The sequence below is a fragment of the Zosterops lateralis genome (assembly GCF_965231275.1).
Source record: "Zosterops lateralis genome assembly, chromosome: 33".
Classification (NCBI taxonomy): Eukaryota; Metazoa; Chordata; class Aves; order Passeriformes; family Zosteropidae; genus Zosterops; species Zosterops lateralis.
The window spans coordinates 4161032-4184316 of NC_139793.1; the positions used below are offsets into that span (position 1 = coordinate 4161032).

The following is a 23285-nucleotide window of genomic DNA, read 5'->3' on the forward strand; positions in this document are numbered from 1 at the left end:
GGAATCACGTGGTTCGGGGGCGTGGTCACGAGGCCAGGGGGCGTGGTTTCGAGGTACTGAATAATTGAGCGCGGGGCGGGGTCACGTGGCGAGGGGGCGTGGTTTCAATGCACTGGATCACGTGGCCCGGAGGGCAGTCACGTGGCCCCGCATGGCCGCCCGGGGGGGCGAGAGCGCCGCCCAGCGGCGGCGGCGACGGAAGGAAGAGGTTTGGGGGGGGGGAAAGACCCCAAAATTTTAGGAGGAACCCCCAAATTTGGGTGGGGAGTCACAGGGAGGGAGGCGGGATAAAGGTCTTGGGATGGGGGGAAAGGGGACACTTGGGGAGGGGGTGACAAGGACCAAAAAAATTGGGGGGACACCCCAAGAATGGGGTGGGGGGACATGGGGAGAGGGGGACACAAGGACCCCAGAAATTGTGGGGAGGGGGGACACGAATTCCTGGAGAGGGGAGGGGACAAAGACACGGGGGGAGGGGAAGGATTTAAGGGAGGGGACACCAGGGATGGGGGGACACGAGGGGGGGACACCCAAAAATGGGGGGACAAGTGGGGGGGACACACTTGGGGGAGCCAGAAATACTCTGGGGGGGGTTCCAGATATTGGAGGGGTATTGAAGTGGGGGGACATTTGAAGCTCAGTTTGGGGAGGGGTCAAAAATTGGGGGGTCACCCATAATGGGGGGGCTGTGGGTGGGTTGGGGTCACCCTGGGGGGGAGTTTGGGGTCACCCATGGGCCCCCCCAGGACCCCGAGGTGCGGCTGTCGAAGGCTCTGAGCTACGTCCTGCGCCATGGGGCTGTTGATGAGGGGCTGCCCATGGGCCCAGGTGTGTGAGACCCCCAAAAATCCCCCCAAAATCCCCCCCAGCCACCCTCCCCTGGACCCCCCGACCTGCCCCGAGACCCCCAAACTTGTCAAGGAACCCACGATTTGCTGCTGACATCCCAAATCCACCCCAAAATTCTTTCTGCCCAACCCCAAAAGCACCAGCACCCCCAGCTCACCCCAAAGTGCCCCTTGAGACCCCCCAAATGCCCCCTGGGACACCCCAAAAACCTCCTGTGACACCCCCTGAATTCCCCAAATACTCTTTGGGACCCCCCCCAGGATCCTCAAATACCCTTTGGGACCCCCAAAACATCCCCTGGGACACTCCAAATACCTTTTGGGACCCCCCAAATTCCTCAAATACCTTTTGGGACCTCTCCAAATGCCTTTTGGGACCCCCAAAACATCCTTTGGGACCCCCAAATGCCCCCTGGGACACCCCAAATACCCTTTGAGACCCCAAATTCCCCAAAATACCCCCTGAGACACCCCAAACACCCCCTGAGACCCCCCCAAAGGCCCTGACGGGGGTCCCGGGGGGGATTTTTGGGCTCAGACGGTTTTGTCGAGGTGGGAGCTCTGCTGAGGCTGCGGCGTTTCTCGGGGGTCTCGGAGGGGGACGTGCAGAGGGTCGTGGCCTCTGACCCCAAAGGTCGATTCGCCCTCCGGCCCGACCCCCTGAGGGTCAGAGCCAACCAGGGACACTCCCTGCCGGTGAGGAGGGGGCTCTGGGGGGGTCCCCAGGGGATTGAGAGGGGCTGAGAGGGATTTGGAGGGGGTTCATAGGTGTTTGGGGGAGGTTATGGGAGGAATTGGGGAATTTCAGATTGGATTTTGGGAATCCTGGGTGGGATTTCGGAGATCCCGGGTTGGATTTTGGGAACCCCAGGTTGGATTTTGGAGTCCTGGATTGGACTTTGGGAATCCCAGGGGGTATTTTGGAGATCTCGGGTTGTATTTTGGAGATTTTTGTTGGATTTTGGAGACCCCGGGTTGGATTTCGGAGATCCTGGGTTGGATTTTGGGAACCCCGGGTTGAATTTTGGGAACCCCGGGTTGGATTTCGATCTTGGGTTGGATTTCGGAGATCCTGGGTTGGATTTTGGTGAACCCGGGTGGGATTTTGGAGTCTCGGGTTGGATTTGGAGATCCTGTCTGGGATCTGGGGAATTTTGGGTGGGATTTTGGGTGTCCTGGGTTGGATTTTGGACATTTTGGGTTGGATTTTGGAGATCCTGGGTTGGATTTGGGGAGTTTCGGGTTGGATTTTGGGTGTCCTGGGTTGGATTTTGGAGATTTTTGTTGGATTTTGGACATCCCGGGTGGGATTCTGGGGGTCTCGGCTGCTCCATGGGGTGTATCCGGGGGGTGGCAGGTGCCAGAGCTGGAGCTGACCCCCCTGCGGACCCCCGGGGCGCTGCCCCCCACCCTCGCCCACGGGACCCGGCGGCGCCTCTGGGGCCCGATCCGGGCGGGGGGGCTGCGCCCCATGGGGAGACAACACCTGCACCTGGCGGGGGGTCTGCCCGGGGACCCCGGGGTGCGCAGCGGTGAGTGACCCCCACCCAAAATAAACCACCCCAGGATACCCCAAAACACCCCCAGGACACCCCAAAACCACCCCAGGACCCCCCAAAATCCCCCGAGATCCCACACTCATCTGGTGGGGACTCCAAGGTGTGCAACAGTGAGCGACCCCAACCCCAAAAAAAACCCTCTGGGTACCCCAAAAAAACTCCCCAAATTCATCAGGGACCCCCTAAAGCCCCCCAGAACTCCCCCAAAAATTCCCAAACCCTTTTGACAAACCCAAATCCTTCCTGAAGCTTCCCTGAAACCTCTTGAGCCCCCCCAAAATCCTTTTCTAGAACCCCTTAAACCCTCCTTGAGACCCCCAAACCTCCCCCAGGAGCCCCTCAGGACCCCCCAAAACCACTCCAGGACACCCCGAAACCCCTCAGGACCCCCCAAAATCCCCCAAGACCCCCCAAAATCTCCCCACAGGGATGAGGCCGGACTCAGAAATCGCCATCATCATCGACGGCCCCCGGGCTCTGGCAGGTGAAGGGGGGGATCCCCATTTTTTTGGGGTGTTGCCGATATTTGGGAGGGTCCCCGATATTTGGGGGTCCCCCCTGATGTCCGTGTGACCCCCCACCCAGACGGGATCCCCTTTTTCCTCTCGGCCAACGGGGTGATCCTGACGCCGGGGGACGCCCAGGGCCGGATCCCCCCAAAATATTTCCTGAGGGTCCTGCAGCTGCGGCCGCACCGTGAGGGGGACCCCGGAATTTGGGGGGGATTGGGGGGGCTCGGGGGGCTTTAGGGGGGGACCCCGAAACTGGGGGGTACCCCGAAATTTGGGGGGGATTGGGGGGTTCGAGGGGTTTGGGGAGGGACCCTGAAATTTGGGGGGACTGGAGAGCTCGAGGGGAGTTTGGGGAGAGACCCCAAAATTTAGGGAGATTGGGGTGGGTTTGAGGGGGACCCCGAAATTGAGGGTATTGGGGGGCTCAGGGGGTTTGGGGAGGGACCCCGAAATTAGGGGGGGATGTGGGGGGTCCCCAAAACTGGGGAATTTTTGGGGGTGGTTTGGGGGGGACTCCGAAATTTGGGGGATTGGGGGGGTTTTGGGGGAGATCCCGAAATTTGGGGGGATTGGGGGGGTTTGGGGGAGGACCCCGAAATTTGGGGCTTAAAATGTTTGGGGGGATTGTTCAAGAATTTGGGGAGGGGTCCCGAAATTTGGGGGAGTGGGGGAGACTCCGAGATTTGAGGAGCACCCCAAAACTGGGGGGTCTTGGGGGTCTGAGGGGGTTTTGGGCAGACTCAGGATTTGGGGGGGGGGGCTTTGGGGGATCAGGGGTTGGGGGGGTCAGGATTTGGGGGGGGTCCCGTTGCCATGGTAACACCTCCTCTATCCCCTCCCCCACAGGGTGTGAACTGCCCCTGGACGGGCCCTGGGATGAGGAGGGGGGGGAGAGACCCCCGGACAAGGATTTGGGGGGGTCTGAACCAAGAAAACACCAATAAACCCCCCCGAGCACCACGAGCCTCACCTGGCCTCAATCCCCCTCCCCAAATAACACCCGGAGGGACCCAGGACCCCCCCAGTCCCCCCCAGTCCCCCCCAGTTCCATCCCAGTCCCCCCCAGTCCCCCCCAGTGCCCCCAAATGGGATTTCACACAGAAAATCTCCTTTATTGCCGCATCCGCCGGGATTGGGGCGGTACCGATGGGTTCCCGTGGGGGTCCTGGGGGATTTTGGGGGTCCCGGGGGTTTTGGGGGTCCTGGGGGGTTTTGGGGGTCCCGGGGGGGGTCCCGGGGGTCCCTCAGCAGATCCCACACGTTTCTCTGCGGCCGAAGCGGCGCCGCGGGGGGTCGAGGCTCCTCTCCAGCTCCTCATCCTCCTCCTGAGCCCTGCGGGGGTCGGGGGGCGTCGGGACCTCCGGAAAATCCCCCCAGGATCCCCCCAAACCCTCCCCACCCACCGCAAAACCCCCGAACAGCCCCAAAACCCCCCCAGGACCTCCCTGCGCCCCCCTGAAATCCCTCAGGACCCTCTCAGGACCCCCCCCAAACCCCCTGGGACCCCCTGAGGACCCCCCCAAATCCCCCAGAACCCCCTGAGGACCCCCCCAAACCCCCTGGGACCCCCTCAGGACCTTCCCAAACCCCCTGGGATCCCCTGAGGACCCCCCCAAATCCCCCAGGACCCCCTCAGGACCCCCCCCCCAAATCCTCCAGGACCCCCTGAGGAGCCCCCCAGATCCCCCAGGACCCCCTCAGGACCCCCCCAAACCCCCCGGGACCCCCTGAGGACCCCCCCAAATCCCCCAGGACCCCCTCAGGACCCCCCCCCCCAAATCCTCCAGGACCCCCTGAGGAGCCCCCCAGATCCCCCAGGACCCCCTCAGGACCCCCCCAAATCCCCCAGGACCCCTCAGGACCCTCCCAAACCCCCTGGGACCCCCTGAGGACCCCCCCAAATCCCCCAGGACCCCCTGAGGACCCCCCCAAACCCCCTGGGACCCTCTCAGGACCCCCCCAGACCCCCCAGGACCCCTCCCCGGTGTCCCCCCGGTGTCCCCACCTGGTCTCCCGGCGGTGCCGGTCCCGCACCAGTCTGTCCCTGCGGTTCACCAGTGCCACCAGTTCCTCCAGTAAGAGCTGCTCGCGCTGGCGCTGGGCCGGGGGCTTCTGCCACTCTGGGGGGGTCCCCAAAATGTCCCCCAAATGTCACACAAAAGGTCCCCAAAGGCCTTTGTGTCCCTCACCCTCCGGTGTCTCTTTTTGTGCTCAGCACCCGACGTGTCCCCAAATGTCCCCAAGTGTTCCCAATGTACCCACCCCATGTCCCCAGTGTCCCCAAAGTCCCCATATGTCCCTTCGATGTCCCCAATGTCCCCTCGATGTCCCCTCGATGTCCCCAGTGTCCCTCAATATCCCCCGTCCTCAATGTCCCCTGGATGTCCCCAATGTCCCCAATGTCCCCAGTGTCCCCCTTGTCCCTCATGTCTCCTCGATGTCCCCAATGTCCCCAGTGTCCCACCCTCTGTCACCAGCATCGTCTCGTATTTCCCCATGTCCCCAATGTCCCCTCAATGTCCCCAAAGTCCCCTGGATGTCCCCAAATGTCCCCTGGATGTCCCCAAATGTCCCCTTGTCCCCAGTGTCCCACCCTCTGTCACCAGCATCCCCTCGTATTTCCCCGTGTCCCCCTCTCCCCAGTGTCCCCCTGTCCCCAATGTCCCCTGGATGTCCCCAATGTCTCCCCATCCCCAAAGTCCCCAAATGTCCCCCTGTCCCCAGTGTCTCACCCTCTGTCCCCAGCAGGCCCCGCAGTTCTCGGCTCAGCAGCTCAAAGCGACGCTCCAGGTCCTTCTCCTGCGCCCTGGGGGGTGACACGAGGGGACAAAGGGGACAAGGGGATGTCACCGGGGGTGGCACAGCCCCCCGTGTCCCCTGCAGTGTCCCCAAGTGTCCCCAGTGTCCCCTGGAGCCGGTCCCGCCGCGCTGGGGGGGCACAGGGAGGGGACAGAGGGGACACGGAGGGAGGGTGGCGATGTCCCCGCGGTGTCCCCGAGGTGTCCCCGCGGTGTCACCGCTGTCCCCTCACAGCAGCTGCAGCTGGTCCTGTCGCCGAACCAGCAAATTCCGCTGCTGCACCAGCGAGAACCAGTCCCGGAGCAGCCGCTCCTCGCGGGCGGGGTCCGCGCCTGGGGACACGGGGACATTGGGGACATCACTGGGGACATCATTGGGGACATCATTGGGGACACTGGGGACATCACTGGGGACATCATTGGGGACACTGGGGACATCACTGGGGACATCATTGGGGACATTGGGGACACGGGGACATCACTGGGGACATCATTGGGGACACTGGGGACATCACTGGGGACATTGGAGACATCACTGGGGACATCATTGGGGACATTGGGGACATCATTGGGGACATTGGGGACACGGAGACATCATTGGGGACATCACTGGGGACATCACTGGGGACATCACTGGGGACATTGGAGACAGCATTGGGGACATTGGGGACATCATTGGGGACATCATTGGGGACATTGGGGACATCACTGGGGACATCATTGGGGACATCATTGGGGACACTGGGGACATCACTGGGGACACGGGGACATCATTGGGGACATCATTGGGGACATCACTGGGGACATTGGAGATAGCATTGGGGACATTGGGGACATCATTGGGGACATTGGGGACACGGGGACATCATTGGGGACATTGGGGACATCACTGGGGACATCATTGGGGACACTGGGGACATCACTGGGGACATTGGGGACATCACTGGGGACATTGGAGACAGCATTGGGGACATTGGGGACATCATTGGGGACATCATTGGGGACATCATTGGGGACACTGGGGACATCACTGGGGACATTGGGGACATCACTGGGGACATTGGAGACAGCATTGGGGACATTGGGGACATCATTGGGGACATTGGGGACGTCATTGGGGACATTGGGGACACGGGGACATCATTGGGGACATTGGGGACATCACTGGGGACATCATTGGGGACATTGGGGACATCATTGGGGACACTGGGGACATCACTGGGGACATTGGGGACATCACTGGGGACATTGGAGACAGCATTGGGGACATTGGGGACATCATTGGGGACATTGGGGACATCACTGGGGACATCATTGGGGACAGCATTGGGGACACTGGGGACATCACTGGGGACATTGGAGACAGCATTGGGGACGTTGGGGACATCATTGGGGACATTGGGGACATCACTGGGGACATTGGAGACAGCATTGGGGACATCATTGGGGACACGGGGACATCATTGGGGACAGCATTGGGGACACTGGGGACATCACTGGGGACATTGGGGACATCACTGGGGACATCATTGGGGACATCACTGGGGACATCATTGGGGACATTGGGGACATCATTGGGGACATCATTGGGGACATTGGGGACATCATTGGGGACAGCATTGGGGACATTGGGGACGTCATTGGGGACACTGGGGACGTCATTGGGGACACTGGGGACACTGAGGCCACGCAGCTGCCAATCTCCCGGTGTCCCCACTGTCCCCACTGTCCCCCTGTCCCCCTGTCCCCCCTGTCCCCCCTGTCCCCCTGTCCCCACTGTCCCCCTGTCCCCCCTGTCCCCCCTGTCCCCCTGTCCCCCTGTCCCCTCACCACTGTCCATCAGCGCCCGCAGTTCCCTCTCCAGCTCCGGGGCCTGAGCGTCCAGTCGAGCCTGGTCCTGCTCCAGGGCCACCAACTCGGCCGCCACCCACTGTCCCTGTCACCAATGGGGACATCTGTGTCACCCCAGGGCCACCCACTGTCCCTGTCACCAATGGGGACACCCGTGTCACCTCCAGGGCCACCCACTGTCCCTGTCACCGACGGGGACATCTGTGTCACCCCAGGGCCACCCACTGTCCCTGTCACCAATGGGGACACCTGTGTCACCCCAGGGCCACCCACTGTCCCTGTCACCAGTGGGGACATCTGTGTCACCCCAGGGCCACCCACTGGCCCCGTCACCCCATGGCACCCCCAGGGACATGGTGACACCCATGGGTGTCCCTGCCCTCCCACCAATGTCCCCCCTCCCCTCGTGTCCCCCCATTGTCCCCAAGGTCCCAGTGGTGTCCCCAAGGCCCCCCTTACCCCGCTCTCCTCCTCGGGGGGCTCCGGGGGCTCCTTTGGGGTCTCTGGGGAAGGGGAGGGGACACGGGAGTGACCCCAAATCCCCCCCACTGAGGGGGGGGTCCCACGCCCCCCACCCTCCCCCAGAACTCACCGGAGGGGGGAGGGGCGGGGGGGGTCGCGGTGTCACCCTGGGGAGAAAAGGGGGGGGTCAGGGACCCCCAAAATGAGGGGTGGTCTCACTTTGGGGGTCTCAGGGGGGTTTTGGGGAGGGGTCTCACCTTCGCGGGGGGGTCCCGGCCCCTCCCCGAGCGCCGCAGGTCGGGGTCCCGCAGGCGGGGGAGGCTCCTGGAGCGGGGGGGGGGCGTGGGGAGACCCCCCCTCACCCCCCCGGGCCGGGATGGGCGGGGGGGGGGCCCGGGCCCTGCAGCCCCCTCCCCAAAGGCTGGGGGGGGGTCCTGGGGGGGTCCCCCCTCAGTGGGGCTGAGCTGGGGGTCCTGGGGGGGGCTGAGCTGGGGGCTGGCCCCCTCCAGGGTGGGATTTTGGGGGTCCTGGGGGGGATTGAGCCCCCCCTCCAGGGTGGGATTTTGGGGGTCCTGGGGGGGCTCCTCCTGGGGGGGTCTGGGTGGGGGGCTCTGGGGGGGCTCCCTCCCCTCAGCTGTGTCAGTTTGGGGGTCCCGGGGGGGGCTGATCTGGGGGCCCTGGGGGGGCTCCCCCCCCTCAATGGGGTCCTGGGGGGCTCCCCCCTCGATGGGGCCGAGCTGGGGGGGGTCCAGGGGGAGCCCCCCACCCACAGAGCTCATGGGGGGGTCTGGGGGCGCCCCCCCCTCGATGAGGCTGAGCTGGGGGGGCTCTCGGGGGGGCTCCCCCTGCCCAATGTCCCTCTGGGGGGGGTCTGGGGGGGTCTCTTGGGGCCCCCCCTCAGTGACGCTGATTTGGGGTTCTGGGGGGGTCCCTGTTTGGGTCTCTGGGGGGGTCTGGGGGTCCTGGGGGGGCTCTTGGGGCTCCTCCTCAATGGAGCCGCTTTGGGGGCGTGGGGGGGTCGTTTGGGGTCTCCCCTCTGTGACGTCATTCCGTGATTCTGGGGGTGTTTCCTCCTCAGTGGAGCCGCTCTGGGGGTCCTGGGGGGTCTCCAGGGGGGTCTCCAGGGGGGTCACTGGGGGGGTCATTTGGGGTCTCCCCTCAGTGACGTCACTCGGTGATTCCGGGGGTTTTCCCTCCTCAGTGCAGTCACTCCGGGGGTCCAGGGGGGTCTCTTGGGGCCCCCCCTCGGCAGAGCCGCTCGGGGGTCGCGGGGGGGTCCCCGGGGGGGTCCCCAGGAGCGCCCGGACCTGGCTGAGGAAGGTCATGACCCCCAGGCTGTCGGGGGTCTCCATGTCCGAGGGGTCCAGGAGCCGCGGGACCCCCAGGGCAGCGAAGGCGTCAAAGGCCTGGGGGGGGGGCACAGAAAGGGGGGGGGGGGTCAGGGGGGGGACCCCCATCCCTGGAGCCCCCCCGGGCCCCCCCAGCCCCCCCCACGCACCCGTTTGTTGTTGCCCCGGTGGTCCCGGGGGTCCAGAGCCTCGAAGTCACTGAGGGGGGGGGACATTGAGGGGGGGGGGTTTGGTCACTGTGGGGGTCCCCAAGTGACACAACCCCCTCCCCAAAAATGTCCTCTGTCATTCCCAGTGACCCCCCCCCAATATCCCTGGGGTGGGCCCGCTGTGCCCCCCCCCACCCCCCCACCCATGGGTGCCCCCCACCCCCGAATTGCTCCTCAAAGCCCCCCCCCTTTTATTCCCCCTGTGTCCCCCCCAACCCCCCCATGTCCCCCCCTCATTATGCCAGGACCCCCCTGGACCCCCCCAGGCTCCCCCAAGACCCCCCCATGTCCCCCCCTCATCATCCCAGGATCCCCCCAGGACCCCTCCAGCCCCCTCCCCACCCTCAGGGCACCCCCAATGTCTCCCCCCAGCCCCTCCCCCTCCCCCCCCACGCCCCCTCCTCACATTTCTCGGGGTCTCAGCCGGTGCAGGAGGGCGCAGAACCCCAACCCGCTGCTCCAGGACCCCCCGAAATCGGTGACGGCGACCCCCGGGTACCCGGCCGTGACCCCCTGGCACCAGGCCAGGAGCGCCCCGCGACCCCCGTGGGGGCCCTGGGGGGGGACAGGGGGGGTCAGCACTCCCCCACCGCCCCCAGACCCAAATTGGGGGTCCTAAACAACCCCCACACCCATATGGGACTCCCCCATTATAGGGGACCCCTCCTCACCCAGAGCCCCAAAATCCCCTCGGGGGGGGGTCTCAGCACCTCAGAGACCCCCCAGACCCAAATTGGGGAGGGAGAACAGCCCCAAACAGCCCCCACCCCATATGGGACCCCCACCCCAATATACGACCCCCCCCATATGACGCCCCACCCTCAATTCAGGGGGTCCCCACCCCCCCAAATTCCCCCCCCCTTCCCCAATTCAGGGGGTCCCGAGCCCACCGCCCCCTCCCCACTCACCGCGGTGATTTTGGGGGGGGGCTCCGAGTCCCCCCCCGGCTCTGGGGGGTCCCTCCGTGTCCCCAAAGTGGGGGGGTCCCTCCTGGGGGGGGGCGCTGGGGGAGAGGCCGGTCAGGGACCCCCGGGGGGGGCTGGGCTGGTGTCCCTCCCCCCCCAGAGACCCCCCCAGGTATTGGGGGGACCCGGGGGGGGGGCTTGGGGACACTTTGGGGACACTTTGGGGACAGTTTGGGGACCCACCTCGGGGTGCAGGGGGGGCTCCCCCCACCCTGGGCGCCCCCCCCTCGTCCTCGGGGTCACTCTCGAAGTCCCCCAGGTCGGCCACGTCCCCAGGGGGACACAGGCTGGTGACACTCTGCATGTCCTCGTCCCTGGGGAGGGGGACAGTGTCCCCAGGGGGTCCCCAGGGGGTCACCAGGGGGTCACCAGGGGGTCCCCAAGGCCCCCCCGGCCACAATGGGGACCCCCCAAGAGCCTCAGACCCCCCCAATGTTCCCACAGACACCAAATGTCCCCAAGACCCCCCAAATGTCCCCCAAGTTGTTGTGTCCCCTCAATGTCCCCAATGTCCCCGTTACTCAAAAATGTCCCCAGTGTCCCCAAGCCCTCAGTGTCCCCAATATTCCCCGTGTCCCCAAACCACACAATGTCCCCAAAGTCTCCAGTGTCCCCATTCCCATGCCAATGTCCCCAATGTCCTCCCGCCCCCAATGTCCCCCATGTCCTCATTCCCCCAATGTCCTCAATGTCCCCAATGTCCCCATTCCCTCAATGTCCCAAATTTCCCCCATGTCCACATTCCTCACCAATGTCCCCACTGTCCCCAATGTCCCCATTCCCATGACAATGTCTCCATTCCCCCAATGTCCCCATTCCCCCTCAATGTCCCCAATGTCCCCATTCCTGTGACAACGTCCCCATTCCCCCAATGTCCCTCATGTCATTTCCCCAATGTCCCAAATGTCCCCAATGTCCCCAGTGTCCTCAGTGTCCCCAATGTCCCCATTCCTCCAATGTCCCCAATGTCCCCATTCCCGTGACAATGTCCCCATTCCCCCAGTGTCCTCAGTGTCCCCAGTGTCCCCATTCCTCCAATGTCTCCAATGTCCCCAAGCCCCTCAATGTCCCAGTGTCCCCAATGTCCCCCATGTCCCCATTCCCCTCAGTGTCCCCAACGTCCCCATTCCCCCCAGTGTCCCCAGTGTCCCCAGTGTCCCCAGTGTCCCCTACGTGGGGTGTCCCTCCATCAGGACGAGGCCTCGCAGTCGCAGCCGCAGCGTGGCCGTTGTCACTTTGCGTGTCCTGGGGCGCAGGGACAGGGACAGGGGGGTGTCCCCGACCCCCGCCAGGCGCCCCAACTCCAGCGGGGCCGCGGCCACCACCGAGCGCCGCCCCCGCGACTCCTGCGGGGACAGGGGGGTCACGGCACGGGGGACACGGGGGGACACCTGGGGACAACAGTGTCACCCACCCCAGGGACCCCGATGTCACCCATCCCAGGGATCCCAGTGTCACCTACCCCAGGGACCCCAGTGTCACCCACCCCAGGGACCCCGATGTCACCCATCCCAGGGATCCCAGTGTCACCTACCCCAGGGACCCCGGTGTCACCCATCCCAGGGACCCCAGTGTCACCTACCCCAGGGACCCCAGTGTCACCCACCCCAGGGACCCCGGTGTCACCTACCCCAGGGACCCCAGTGTCACCTATCCCAGGGATCCCAGTGTCACCTACCCCAGGGACCCCGGTGTCACCCACCCCAGGGATCCCAGTGTCACCTACCCCAGGGACCCCAGCGTCACCCACCCCAGGGACCCCGGTGTCACCCACCCCAGAGATCCCAGTGTCACCCACCCTGGGGACCCTGGTGTCACCCATCCCAGGGACACCAGTGTCACCCCAGAGACACCCAGGGGACACCCGGGGACATCCCAGTGACATCCAAGGGACACCCAGGGGACACCCAGGGGACCCCAATGTCACCCCAGAGACATCCAGGGGACACCCGGGGACACCTCAGTGACATCCAAGGGACACCCAGGGGACACCCAGGGGACTCCAATGTCACCCCAGAGACACCCAGGGACACACAGGGATTCTCAGGGACATCCCAGTGACATCCAAGGACACCCAGGGGACACCCAGGGGACCCCCAATGTCACCCCAGAGACATCCAGGGGACACCCGGGGACACCTCAGTGACATCCAAGGGACACCCAGGGGACACCCGGGGACCCCAATGTCACCCAGGGACACCCAGGGACCCCAATATCCCCCACCCCAGGGGACCCAGATGTCACCCCTGTGTCTCCCTGAGACCCCCAGGGGACCCCAGTGTCACCCCAGGGACCCCCCCAGCTTCCCCCCCATTGTTTTTAGGGTGTCCCCCCATTTTTTGGGGTCCCCCGCCCTCCTCACATTCACCACGAGGAAGTTCCAGGATTTGTCATCGAAGGTGGTGGCCTGGGGGTCCTGGGGGGGCATGGGGGGGTCACAGGGGGGTCACTGGGGGCTCACTGAGGGGTCACTGAGGGGTCATTGGGGGGTCACAGGGGGGTCACGGGGGGTCACGGGGGGGGGACACACACAAGGGGGGATTTGGGGACATGAGGGGGGGGTCTGGGGTGGACCCAGGGGGGTCCTATGGGGTGGGGGAGGGTCTGAAGGGGGGGACAGGACATGGGGAGGGGTCCGGGGGGTCCCACGTACCCGGTAGAGGGTCACGACCACCTCGAGGGTCTCGGGCACCACCCAGACCACCATCCCCCGCTGCGGGTTCTGGATGCCCGGCTGCCACCTGCGGGGCTGCACCCCCTGTCAGGACCCCCGGGACCCCCAGAGACCCCCCCAAACCATCCCTGACCCCCCCAGCTGCCACCTGCGGGGCTGCACCCCCTGTCAGGACCCCCAGAGACCCCCAGAGACCCCCCAAACCATCCCTGACCCTCCTGGGACCCCCCAAACCATCCCTGACCCCCAGAACTGCCACTTGCGGGGCTGCACCCCCTGTCAGGGCCCCCAGAGACCCCCAGAGACCCCCCAAACCATCCCTGACCCCCCCAGCTGCCACCTGCGGGGCTGCACCCCCTGTCAGGACCCCTGGGACCCCCTGGGACCCCCCAAACCATCCCTGACCCCCCCAGCTGCCACCTGCGGGGCTGCACCCCCTGTCAGGGCCCCCAGAGACCCCCTGGGACCCCCAGAGACCCCCCAAACCATCCCTGACCCCCCCAGGACCCCCAGAGACCCCCTTCGACCCCCAGAGACCCCCTTCGACCCCCAGAGACCCCCCCAAACCATCCCTGAACCATCCCTGACCCCCCCAGCTGCCACCTGCGGGGCTGCACCCCCTGTCAGGACCCCCGGGACCCCCCAGGACCCCCCAAACCATCCCTGACACTCCTGGGACCCTCAACCCCCCCCCCCGGGACCCCTCCCCACCTTAGAGCAGACCCTGCGGTGCCGCCGGCTCCACACCACGGTCAGTCTGTCGGGGGTCCTGGGGGGGCGGGGGGGGGGTCAGGACAGCCCCGGGACCCCCAAACTGACCCCCCTCCCCTCCCCAAATCCACCCCTGGGACCCCCAAACTGACCCCCAAACCCACCCCAAACCCACTCCCTCGCCAGGACCCCCAAATTGACGCCCCCTCCCCAAATTTCCCCCTCCCCAGGATCCCCAAACTGACCCCCCTCCCCAAACTGACCCCCTTAAATCTCCTCCCACCCCAAAATCTCCCCCCAAATTTCCCCCTCCCCCACCAAGACCCCCAAAATGAGCCCCCCCTCCCCTCCCCCACTCCCCGAGGGGGGGTCGAGTCTAAATTTGGGGCCGGGGGGGGAAACCGGACACCCCAAAGGGGGGGGGGGAGCCCCCCCAGGGTCTATTTTTAGCCCGACCCCATTTATGGACATTTTAAACTCAGAATTAACCCGGGGTGGGGGAATTTTGGGGGGTCTTGGTGGTTTTTTTGGGGTGTCCCTTGGGGGGGTCACAGAGATTTTGGGGGTTACATTGATTTGAGGGGTCTCGGGGGGGGGGTTGGGGGGTCTGAGGGGTTTTGGGGGAGTCCCAGGGGGGTTTGGGGGGGTCTGAGGGGTTTTGGGGGGTCCTGGGAGGGGTTTTAGGGGGGTCTGTGGTTTTTTTGGGGGTCTCAGGGGTTTGAGGGTATCCCAGGGGGATTTTGGGGTCCCTCTCCCACCCTTGGGGGGTTCTCAGAGAATTGGGAAAATCCGGGGGGTCTTTTTTTTTGGAAAGGGGGAGAAAATTTAATAAATTTGGTGCAAATCCCAAAAAATTTGGGACTTCCTATAGATTTTGGGGGTGTCCTGGGGGGGTCTCAGGGATTTGGGGGTGTCCTGGGGGGTCTCAGGGATTTGGGGGTGTCTGGGGGGGTCTCAGGGATTTGGGGGTGCCATGGGGGGGGGGTGTCCCGGATTTGGGGGTGCCCCGGGGGGGTACCCCAGATTTAGGGGAGGGGTCACTCACCAGCCGCCCCCCCCCTCCAGCAGCAGCTCCTCCAGGGTGGCCTCAAAGCGAACTTTGGCCGCGCGTTTCCCCGCGCGCTGCAGCCGCTTCCAGACGCTCCCCATGGACCCCCCGGCCCGGGACCCCCCCCCCAAATTCCGGATACCCCCCCCCCCAAAAGCCGGCACAGCCCCTCCCCCAGCTGTGAGAACCCTCCCCTCCCCCACAGAAAGAGCCGATATCGCGATCGGGCCCGACAGGTCCCGACCCCCCCCCCCCCAACCCCCCGGCCCCGCCCGTGGGAAACCGGAGAGGGGGGAGGGGCCGCCCCTCCCCCACCCCCCCGGACAGAAAATGGATCCTCCCCCCCCCCCCCCGGTGAATCCCCCCCCTCCCCGGGATTATTTGGGGGCTTGTTTTGGGTCTGATTTTGTCACTGAATCGACGTTTTTATATCAAGTCCATTTTTATATCAAATCCCTTTTTATATCAATTTATTTTGTATCAAACGACTTTATATCGAACCCTTTTTATATCAAATCCACTTTTGTATCAAATCCCTTTTTATATCAATTTATTTTATATCAAACTAGTTTATATCAAACCCCTTGATATTAAATTTATTTTATGTCAAACCCTTTTTATATCAAATTCCTTTTTATATCAATTTATTTTATATCAAACCCTTTTTATATCAAACCCTTTTATATCAAATTTATTTTATGTCAAACTCTTTTATATCAAATTTATCAATTGATCCTCTCCCAATCCATTGATCCTCCCCTGCTCCATTGTCCCACCCCCACCCCATCCATCAGCACCCAGAGCCCCCCAAACCCCCCTGGACCCCCCAAAACCCCTCCTAAACTCCCTCTGGACTCCCCAAAACCCCCCTAAACTCCCCCTGAACCTCCCAAACCCCCCTTGAACCCCCCACCAACACCCCCTGGACCCCCCAAAACCCCCCTAAACTCTCCCTGGATTCCCCAAAACTCTCCCGGACCCCCCCAAACTCCCCTTGAACCTCCCCACCTCCCACCTGGACCCCCCAAACACTCCCCAAAACTCCCCCTGGACTCCCCAAAACTCCCCTGGACCCCCCAAATCCCCCTTGAACCCCCCCAAGCCCCCCCTGGACCCCCCAACCCCCCCCAATAAAACCCAGACACTTTCTGGGGGCAGCTTTTATTGGGGAAGAATCTCCAGAAGGGACATTTTGGGGAGGGGTCTCTCACACAGCCTGGGGGGGCTCCCCGGGCCCTCGGGGGGGGTCCAGGGCCTGCAGCCCCCCCAGGGCATCGGCGCAGTCCCGGATTAAGCGGCAGAGGTGGGAGCTGCCCTCGGCCGAGGCTGTTTTGGGCAGTTCCTGAGCGGCCCAGAGCAGTTTCTGCAGCAGCGCCGCCCTCGCCGCCGCCACCGCGGCCCCTCCGCCGCCCCCGGGGGGCTCGGGGGGCTCGGGGAGAGCGGGGGGAGCCCCCCGAAAAGCCGCGGCCGCCCCCTCGCAGTGCTCGGGCCGGGGGGCGGCGGGGGAGGGCGCGGGGGGAGGGGCTGGAGCTGGGGGAGGGGAGGGGGAGAGTGAGAAAAAGGGGAGGGGAGATGATAAAGACCCCCCCATGTTCCCCCTCCCCAGAGGTTTTGGGGGGTCCCAAATCCTCCCCCTCCATCTTCAGCCCCCTCTTAAAAATTTCAACTCCCCCCCCTCAAATTCCCGCCCCCAATTCCCACCCCCAGCCTCAATTCCAGCTCCCACAAAATTCCCAATTTTTTTTTTTTTTACCCTCGGGGTCCTGGCAGGTCACACAGAGCAGCCGCTGCTCCTTGTCCTGCAGCAGAATCGTCTGGGGGGGTACAGGGGGGTCAGGAGGGGGTGGGATCCCCCCTAGAGACCCCCAAACACCCCCCAATTCCCAGGGGGGGATCCCAGCCCCCATTCCCACCCCCTCCCATCCTATTTCCAATATTAGAAAGGTTCCAGCTCCTCCCGTTCCCGCCCCCTCCCCATTCCCGGGATTCCCGGGGGGTCCCAGGGGGTTCCCAGGGGGTCCCGGGGGGTCCCAGGGGGGTCCTGAGGGTTCCCAGGGGGTTCCCAGGGGGTTCTCGGGGGGTCCTGGGGGTTCCCAGGGTGTTCTCGGGGGGTCCTGGGGGGTTCCTGGGGGGGGCCCAGGGGGTTCTCGGGTGGTCCTGGGGGTTCCCGAGGGGTTCTTGGGGGGTCCCGGGGGGTCCCAGGGGATTCTCGGGGGGGTCCCGGGGGTTCTCAGGGGGTTCCCGGTGTCCCCCCACCCCCGTTCCCCGCTCACCCCGCACTGGGGGCAGCAGCTCCCCAACATTCGGTATCCCCGGAGCAGGAGCCCCCCCATGGCCCGGCTCGCCCGGTCCAGCCGCTCCCGCCGCGCCTCGGCCTCGTCTGCGCCTGGAGGAGGAACCCGGGGGGGAATCGGTTACCGGGGGGGTCCCGGGAGGGGTAAAGGGTCACCGGGGGGGTCCCAAAAGGCGGGTTAAAGGGGCCGAGGGGGGATTAGGAGCGGCGAGAAGGGGCACGGGAAGGTCCCGGTGGCGGGTGGGGGGTCCCGGGGAGGATCCTCAGGGCTCGGGGGAGATCCCGGGGGCGGGTGGGGGTTCAGGGGGTGACTGGGGGGGGTCCTGGGGGGGGATTCCGGGGGGTCCCGCCGGTGCCTCACTCCCGTTCAGCGCCATGGTCGCTCCGGAGACGGCGGCGCGCCGGAAGTGATGTCACAAAAGCCGCAAAAAAAAGCGGGGGGGGGACGCGAACTTGTGAAATAAGTTCCGGGCACCAAAATAAGTCCCGCGGTCCGTGGCTGAAATGGGGTCGGGTCCCCCTGGCAGGGTAAATTTGCATAACCCCGCCCTTTTCTTCCGGCAATCTGATTGGTCGTTTGCGTCCTTAATTTGCATTCACCCCGCCCCCCCTCCCGCCCAGAGCTGATTTGCATATTTCGCGCGGGATTTTAAACACGCCGCCGGCGTTGCGCTCTGATTGGCCAGGGTTGGCCCCGCCCACCACAGGCCCCGCCCACCGCTCCTTATACGGCCCCGGCACGGAAATTCAGTGACAGAAATTCGGTGAATTTTTTTATTTTGCTGGAAAAGGGGCAGGTGAGGTCGGGGGTGTCCCCGCCCGGACTGAGGGGCGGGGGGGACTCTGGGGATGCTCCGTACAAAAAGGGGGGCCTCAGGCAGGGGGGACACGGCTCCATCCGAGGCCGCCGCACCTGGAAGAGAGCAGAGAAGTGAGGGGAGGTGGGGGACACGGGGACACACGGGGACACCCGGGGACACCCGGCCACGGGGACAACGCGGGCGCTGGGACGCGGCGGCTCCGGCGGCTCCGGCGGGGACGGGGGGTCCCGGTGACGGGGAGGGGACGCGGCGGCGGCGGCAGCGACCCGGGGGTTTTTGAGGGCACCCGTCTGACCTGACGCGGCGGCGGCGTCCGGGGGCTGCGGAGCCACAGCAACGGCGGCGAGTCCCGGGGGATCCGTGGCGATCCTGTGAGGGGGAAAACACCGTTACCAGGCACCGACAACGCGGAGAAACCCGGGATGAGCTCCCGGCGCTGCCGACGCTCACCTCAAAATGCAGAGTACCGCGCCCTTTCCCCGTAGGGATCCCGCTCGAAGCGCTGCATGTCGTAGAGCGACGCCCGGGCCACCGAGGAGACGGGCGACAGCTGCCCACGCTCGTACGTGTACGCCTCTCCGACGGTGCTGGCCGCGGCGGCCGTGCGGCGCAGGGGGCTCCTGTCCCGGGTGTAATACGTGGAGGACGCGGCGGCGGCCGCGGCGGTGGCGGCGGCGGCGGCGACGGCGGCCGCCGCGCCCGGGGTGGGCAGCAGCGCTCGGTCGTACGCGTCTAAGGTGGTGGGGATGCGGCCGGCCATGGCCGTGGTGGCGGCCATGGCCGAGGACTGGACCTGGGAGTACTGGGCGTACTGGGAGTACTGGGCCATGGTCTGCTCCGCGTAGGCGTCGTACGCCGAGGCCGTGGCGTAGGAGCGGACGCGGTAGCGCTTGTAGTAGTCGGCCATCCCGCCGTAGGCCTCATCGTAATACACGGTCTCCCCATAGCCCGCGGTGTAGGGAGTGCGCACGGCTCCGTACTGCTCGTTATAGGCCTCGGCAAAGTCCGCCACTTGCCCCGGGCGATCGACCGGGCACTCCTTAGACCAGTGCCCCTCCTTCCCGCAGCGGTAGCAGCCGCTCTTGTCTCCCATCCCGGGCGCCGTCCGCAGCCGGCTGGTGGACAGCTGCACGCGCATCCGCTTGCCTTGGGGAGAGGGAGACGTGGCGTCATCCCCTGGCACTGTGTCCGGCCTGACCCCGGAGCCTCGGGCCATGGGATTCCCCAGAGCCTCGGGCATTGGGCCATGGGATCCCCCAGAGCCACCCTGACAGTGACATCAGGCTATGGGATCCCCCAGAGCCACCCTGACAGTGACATCAGGCCATGGGATCCCCCAGAGCCACCCTGACAGTGACATCGGGCTATGGGATCCCCCAGAGCCACCTCAATATTGACATCATGCCATGGGATGCCCCAGAGCCTCAGGGATCAGGCTATGGGATCCCCCAGAGCCACCCCAATACTGACATCAGGCCATGGGATCCCCCACAGTTGATCCCAGCACTGGCACAAGGCCATGGGGTCCCTCAGAGCCGCACTCAACACCGACACCAGGCCACAGGGACCCCCAGGGTCACCCCCTGCCCTGGCACTGTGGGGTCACACAGGGCTGGCACCACACTCTGGGGTCCCCAAGGACCATCCCTGGCACTGGCAAACCCGTCATGGCACCCCCTGGCACCACTTGGGGCCCCCAGAATCACCCAGCACAGTGGGGTTCCCCACAGCCAGTGCCAGTTTGGCACCACGGGGTCCCCCAGGTCTGTCCCAGTACTGCCACCACCCCTTGGGGACCCTCGAGAGACACCCCTGGCACCAAGAGGCCACCAAGAGTCACCTCCCTGGGAAATGCCCATGAACTGAGGCACAACAAAGGCCTGGGGACCTGTGGCCCAGCCAGGTGAGGGACACTCAGGCAGGAGGTGACAACCCTCAGACCGAGGAGATAAAATCCCAGGGGCTCCTTTGTTTGGGGTCCCTGTCAGAAGCACAGACTCCACCTGTTATTTTATTATTTAGTTATTTAATTATTGCACCAAAATTAAACGATGTCAAGGATCAGAACATCTGAGACTGTGATGACAAACCTGGGCTGGAGCTGGAGGTCTGTGGGACCCCCCCAGAAATGCAGAGCAGGGACCCCCAGAGTCCCCACCAGCACCACAGGACCCCCAAAAAGTGGCACTGGCTCAGAGGACCCCCCTGAAAGCCACCCTTGGCACTGTGGGAGCCCTGAAAGCCACTCCTGGAATTACTTAAGGCAGGGGGTGAGAGGAGACACCTGGGGGGGCACCAGTCCCCTCACAGACAAGGGGGGTCCCCACAGTTCCAGGCAGGACTTGGGGACAAACAGGAGCCAATGGGACACGGAGCTGTTTTCCCCAAAATTCCAGGGAAAGCCCTGTGAGGTGGAACTCACCCTTAATCTATCAGTTTGGGGCAAATACTCCAGAATTCCAATAAACTCATACTGTAGAGCTGCTGTGCCCTGACAGGGAGGTGACACGGAGCCACCACAGTGCTCCCAGTGCTGACACACTGTATGAGGGCACACAGACAGCACTTGGCCTCCTGAGAGCCAAATCCCAGCACTCCAGCATGAGAACAGGCCCTGAATGCAGCACCAACCACAGAGTGAGGCCAATAACACCAAAATGAGCCAAAATTCTGTCAGATCAGAACCTCCCTGTGCCCCATCCCAGCCCAGAGTGCTCTGAGCCAGAGCCTCACCTTGGAACTCGGTGTTGTCCAGCCCCCTGATGGCCTCCACAGCGTCCTCAGCCCTCTCCATGTGCACGAAAGCGTAGTCCTTGACGATGTCACACTCGATGACGGGGCCATACTCCTCGAACTTGGCCCTCAGCTCGAGGTTGGTGCAGGCGGGGCTGATGTTGCCCACGTGCAGCTTGGTGGAGGCCTTGCTCTTGTTCTTGCTGGCCTCCACGTTGATGCAGACGCCGTGCAGCTTGTGGTGGTGCAGGTTGCGGATGGCGTCCTCGGCCGCCGTCTTGTCCTCGATGTGCACGAAGCCGTAGTTCTTGATGATGTCGCACTCCAGCACCTTCCCGTACTGCTCGAACAGGGAGCGGATCTCCTGCTCCGTCGCCTCCCGCGGCAGGTTCCCGATGAACAGCTTCACCATCGCGACCCGCCTGAGGGGTGGGAGGGAAAGGGGGGCTCGGTGAGACCCTCCCAGACCAACCCCGGCTCCGGCTGAGAGCGAAGGGGATGGGAAAGGTTCCCCACACCTTTCATAGATCCTCCTCCGGCTGGTTCCCGATGGGATCCCCCCACCCCCTCAGGGCACCCTGAAGCGGAGAACCCTCAGGAGAGACCCCCGGGACACCTTCAGGCCCCGGCAAGTCTCCAGCGGACTCTCAGCCCTGGTTTTGCTTCCTGAGTCCCCAGGCCATGGAGGGACCCCCAGGTGTCCCCCAGACCTCACTCCGCTCCGATGCCGGGTCTGAGCCCCCACCTAGACCCGTCCCATCCTTCCCCACAGACAGCAGGCCACCAGCACGGCCGCAGTTCCCTCCCCGCTCGTCCCCAGCCCCTCCCGGTCCCATCCGTGTCTCCCCCGGGGTCCCCCAGGTCTCACCGCGCCCCCCCCTCGCCCCGGCACTCGATGACGGCAACAAAATGGCGGTGGCCGCCTCAAGCGGGGCCACGCCCATCTCGCGCGCTGATTGGCCGAAGAGGCGAAATAATGCGATGCGATTGGAAAAGCCGCCTGGAAGCCCCGCCCAGCGCCGGCCTGGATAGTGTCAGGCACAAAGCACTCCCGCTCTCGCGGCAGCCAATGGGAAGCGGCGGCGCGCCGGAAATGAGGAGGGAGGAGGGGCCTTTATGACAGTGCTGGCCAATCAGAGCGCGGGGGAGGGGCGTGGCCTGGCGGCGCGGCGGAGCCGGGAGGTGCCGGGACCGAGCGGGAGAGACCGGGACAGACAGGGACACGGACAGGGACACGGACAGAACCGAGACAGGCACCGGGAAAGGGACAGAACGGTCCTACCGGCATCGGGATCGACCGGCACCGAGACAGGGACCAACTACCCCCACCGGCACCGGGACCGACTAGAACAGACCGGGACCAACGGTTCTGATCGGGATCCATCGGCACCGGGACCGGGACAGGGGCAGCGGCATCGACCCAGACAGGAACAGCCACCGACCGCTGTCACCGGGCTCCAGCCGGGAACGGCCGGGTCTGGCCCCGCCCCTCAGCATTATTCCCACCCCTGGATTGTTGACCACGCCCATTTCCAGTGACCACGCCTCTTTCCTATAGCCCCGCCCCCTTAACAGTGACCCCGCCCCTTTCTCCGTAGCCACGCCTATCCATGTCCCACGCGGTGCTGCTGCTGCGACGCCTCCGGGAGCGGCACCGGAACCGGCACCGGGACAGCGATGAGGAGCAGGACTGGGACGGGCCCGGGGATCAGGACCAGGACAGAGACCAAGAGCAGCACCGGGAGCAGGATCAGGACCGTGACAGAGACCGAGCCCAGCACCGGGAGCAGGATCAGGACCATGACAGAGACCAAGATCGGCTTCGGCAGCGGGATCAGAACCATGAGGGAAACCAAGACCAGCACCGGGAGAGGGATGAAGACCACGAACTGGACCGGGATCTGGGCTGGGCTCAGCACCAGCACCCCACAGCCCCATCCCGGAGCTCCCTACCCACACCCTTGGGTGGTCCCTCCACCCCATCCCCATCCCCGAGCCCCCGCCGCGGCCGCCGCCGCCGCCGCCCGTACCCCCCGCAGCGCATTTACCGTGTGCGCTGCTCCTTCCTGGAGCTGAGCGAGGAGCAGGCGCTGCGGCGCTGCCGCCTGGACCGGGCTGCCATCGCCGCTCTGTGCCGGGAGCTCGGCTCCGACCTGCAGAGCCTCACCGGCCGCAGCCACGCTCTGCCCGTGGCCGTCAAAGTCACCTCGGCCTTGGCTTTCCTGGCTTCGGGCTCTTTCCAGACAGCTTCGCGTCTCAGCACGGGCATCAGCCAGTCTGCCATGTCTAATTGCTTGGCGCAATTCCTGGCGGCTCTGCAGCGGCGGGCGGGCCGGTACATCGCCTTCCCGCCGCCCCCCGGTCCTCCCGGGGACCCCCCGGCGCTGCCCGGGGTGCTGGGGCTGGTGGGGGCCATGCACGTCGCTCTGCGGGCCCCGGCGGACAACGAGCC

The 23285-nt window shown here is 64.9% G+C and overlaps 4 protein-coding genes across 6 annotated transcripts; 1 reads left to right on the forward strand and 3 right to left on the reverse strand.

The window, feature by feature from the left end:
• Positions 1 to 137: 137 nt before the first annotated feature.
• Positions 138 to 3877, forward strand: TRPT1 (tRNA phosphotransferase 1). Its single transcript, XM_083881364.1, has 7 exons — positions 138 to 208; positions 747 to 828; positions 1387 to 1544; positions 2206 to 2380; positions 2835 to 2891; positions 2993 to 3103; positions 3766 to 3877. Exons 1-7 carry the CDS (start codon positions 152 to 154, stop codon positions 3861 to 3863), a joined length of 738 nt encoding a protein of 245 aa, XP_083737490.1. The 5' UTR covers positions 138 to 151; the 3' UTR covers positions 3864 to 3877.
• Positions 3878 to 4146: 269 nt separating this feature from the next.
• Positions 4147 to 15106, reverse strand: EHBP1L1 (EH domain binding protein 1 like 1). The gene is made up of 18 exons (XM_083881329.1): positions 14984 to 15106; positions 13939 to 13996; positions 13207 to 13302; positions 12916 to 12969; positions 11727 to 11899; positions 10737 to 10867; positions 10497 to 10591; positions 9995 to 10143; positions 9529 to 9577; positions 8797 to 9436; positions 8288 to 8354; positions 8161 to 8174; positions 8028 to 8071; positions 7548 to 7653; positions 5951 to 6050; positions 5652 to 5725; positions 4925 to 5039; positions 4147 to 4251 (listed from the first exon to the last, which is right to left on the reverse strand). Exons 1-18 carry the CDS (start codon positions 15085 to 15087, stop codon positions 4164 to 4166), a joined length of 2157 nt encoding a protein of 718 aa, XP_083737455.1. The 5' UTR covers positions 15088 to 15106; the 3' UTR covers positions 4147 to 4163.
• Positions 15107 to 16159: 1053 nt separating this feature from the next.
• ZNRD2 (zinc ribbon domain containing 2) lies at positions 16160 to 17669 on the reverse strand. The gene is made up of 4 exons (XM_083881421.1): positions 17641 to 17669; positions 17260 to 17372; positions 16740 to 16800; positions 16160 to 16516 (listed from the first exon to the last, which is right to left on the reverse strand). The coding sequence occupies exons 1-4, from the start codon at positions 17654 to 17656 to the stop codon at positions 16194 to 16196; spliced, it is 513 nt and encodes a 170-aa protein (XP_083737547.1). The 5' UTR covers positions 17657 to 17669; the 3' UTR covers positions 16160 to 16193.
• Positions 17670 to 18052: 383 nt separating this feature from the next.
• Positions 18053 to 22317, reverse strand: LOC310921325 (RNA-binding protein 4-like). Of its 3 annotated transcripts, none has more exons than XM_083881447.1 (4): positions 22116 to 22317; positions 20834 to 21255; positions 18551 to 19246; positions 18053 to 18469 (listed from the first exon to the last, which is right to left on the reverse strand). In XM_083881447.1, exons 2-3 carry the CDS (start codon positions 21243 to 21245, stop codon positions 18552 to 18554), a joined length of 1107 nt encoding a protein of 368 aa, XP_083737573.1. In that variant the 5' UTR covers positions 21246 to 21255; positions 22116 to 22317; the 3' UTR covers positions 18053 to 18469; position 18551. The 3 variants fall into 3 exon arrangements, with proteins under 3 accessions (XP_083737573.1, XP_083737572.1, XP_083737574.1); XM_083881446.1 differs by lacking the exon at positions 22116 to 22317 and adding an exon at positions 21702 to 21827; XM_083881448.1 differs by lacking the exon at positions 22116 to 22317 and adding an exon at positions 21352 to 21635.
• Positions 22318 to 23285: the final 968 nt, after the last annotated feature.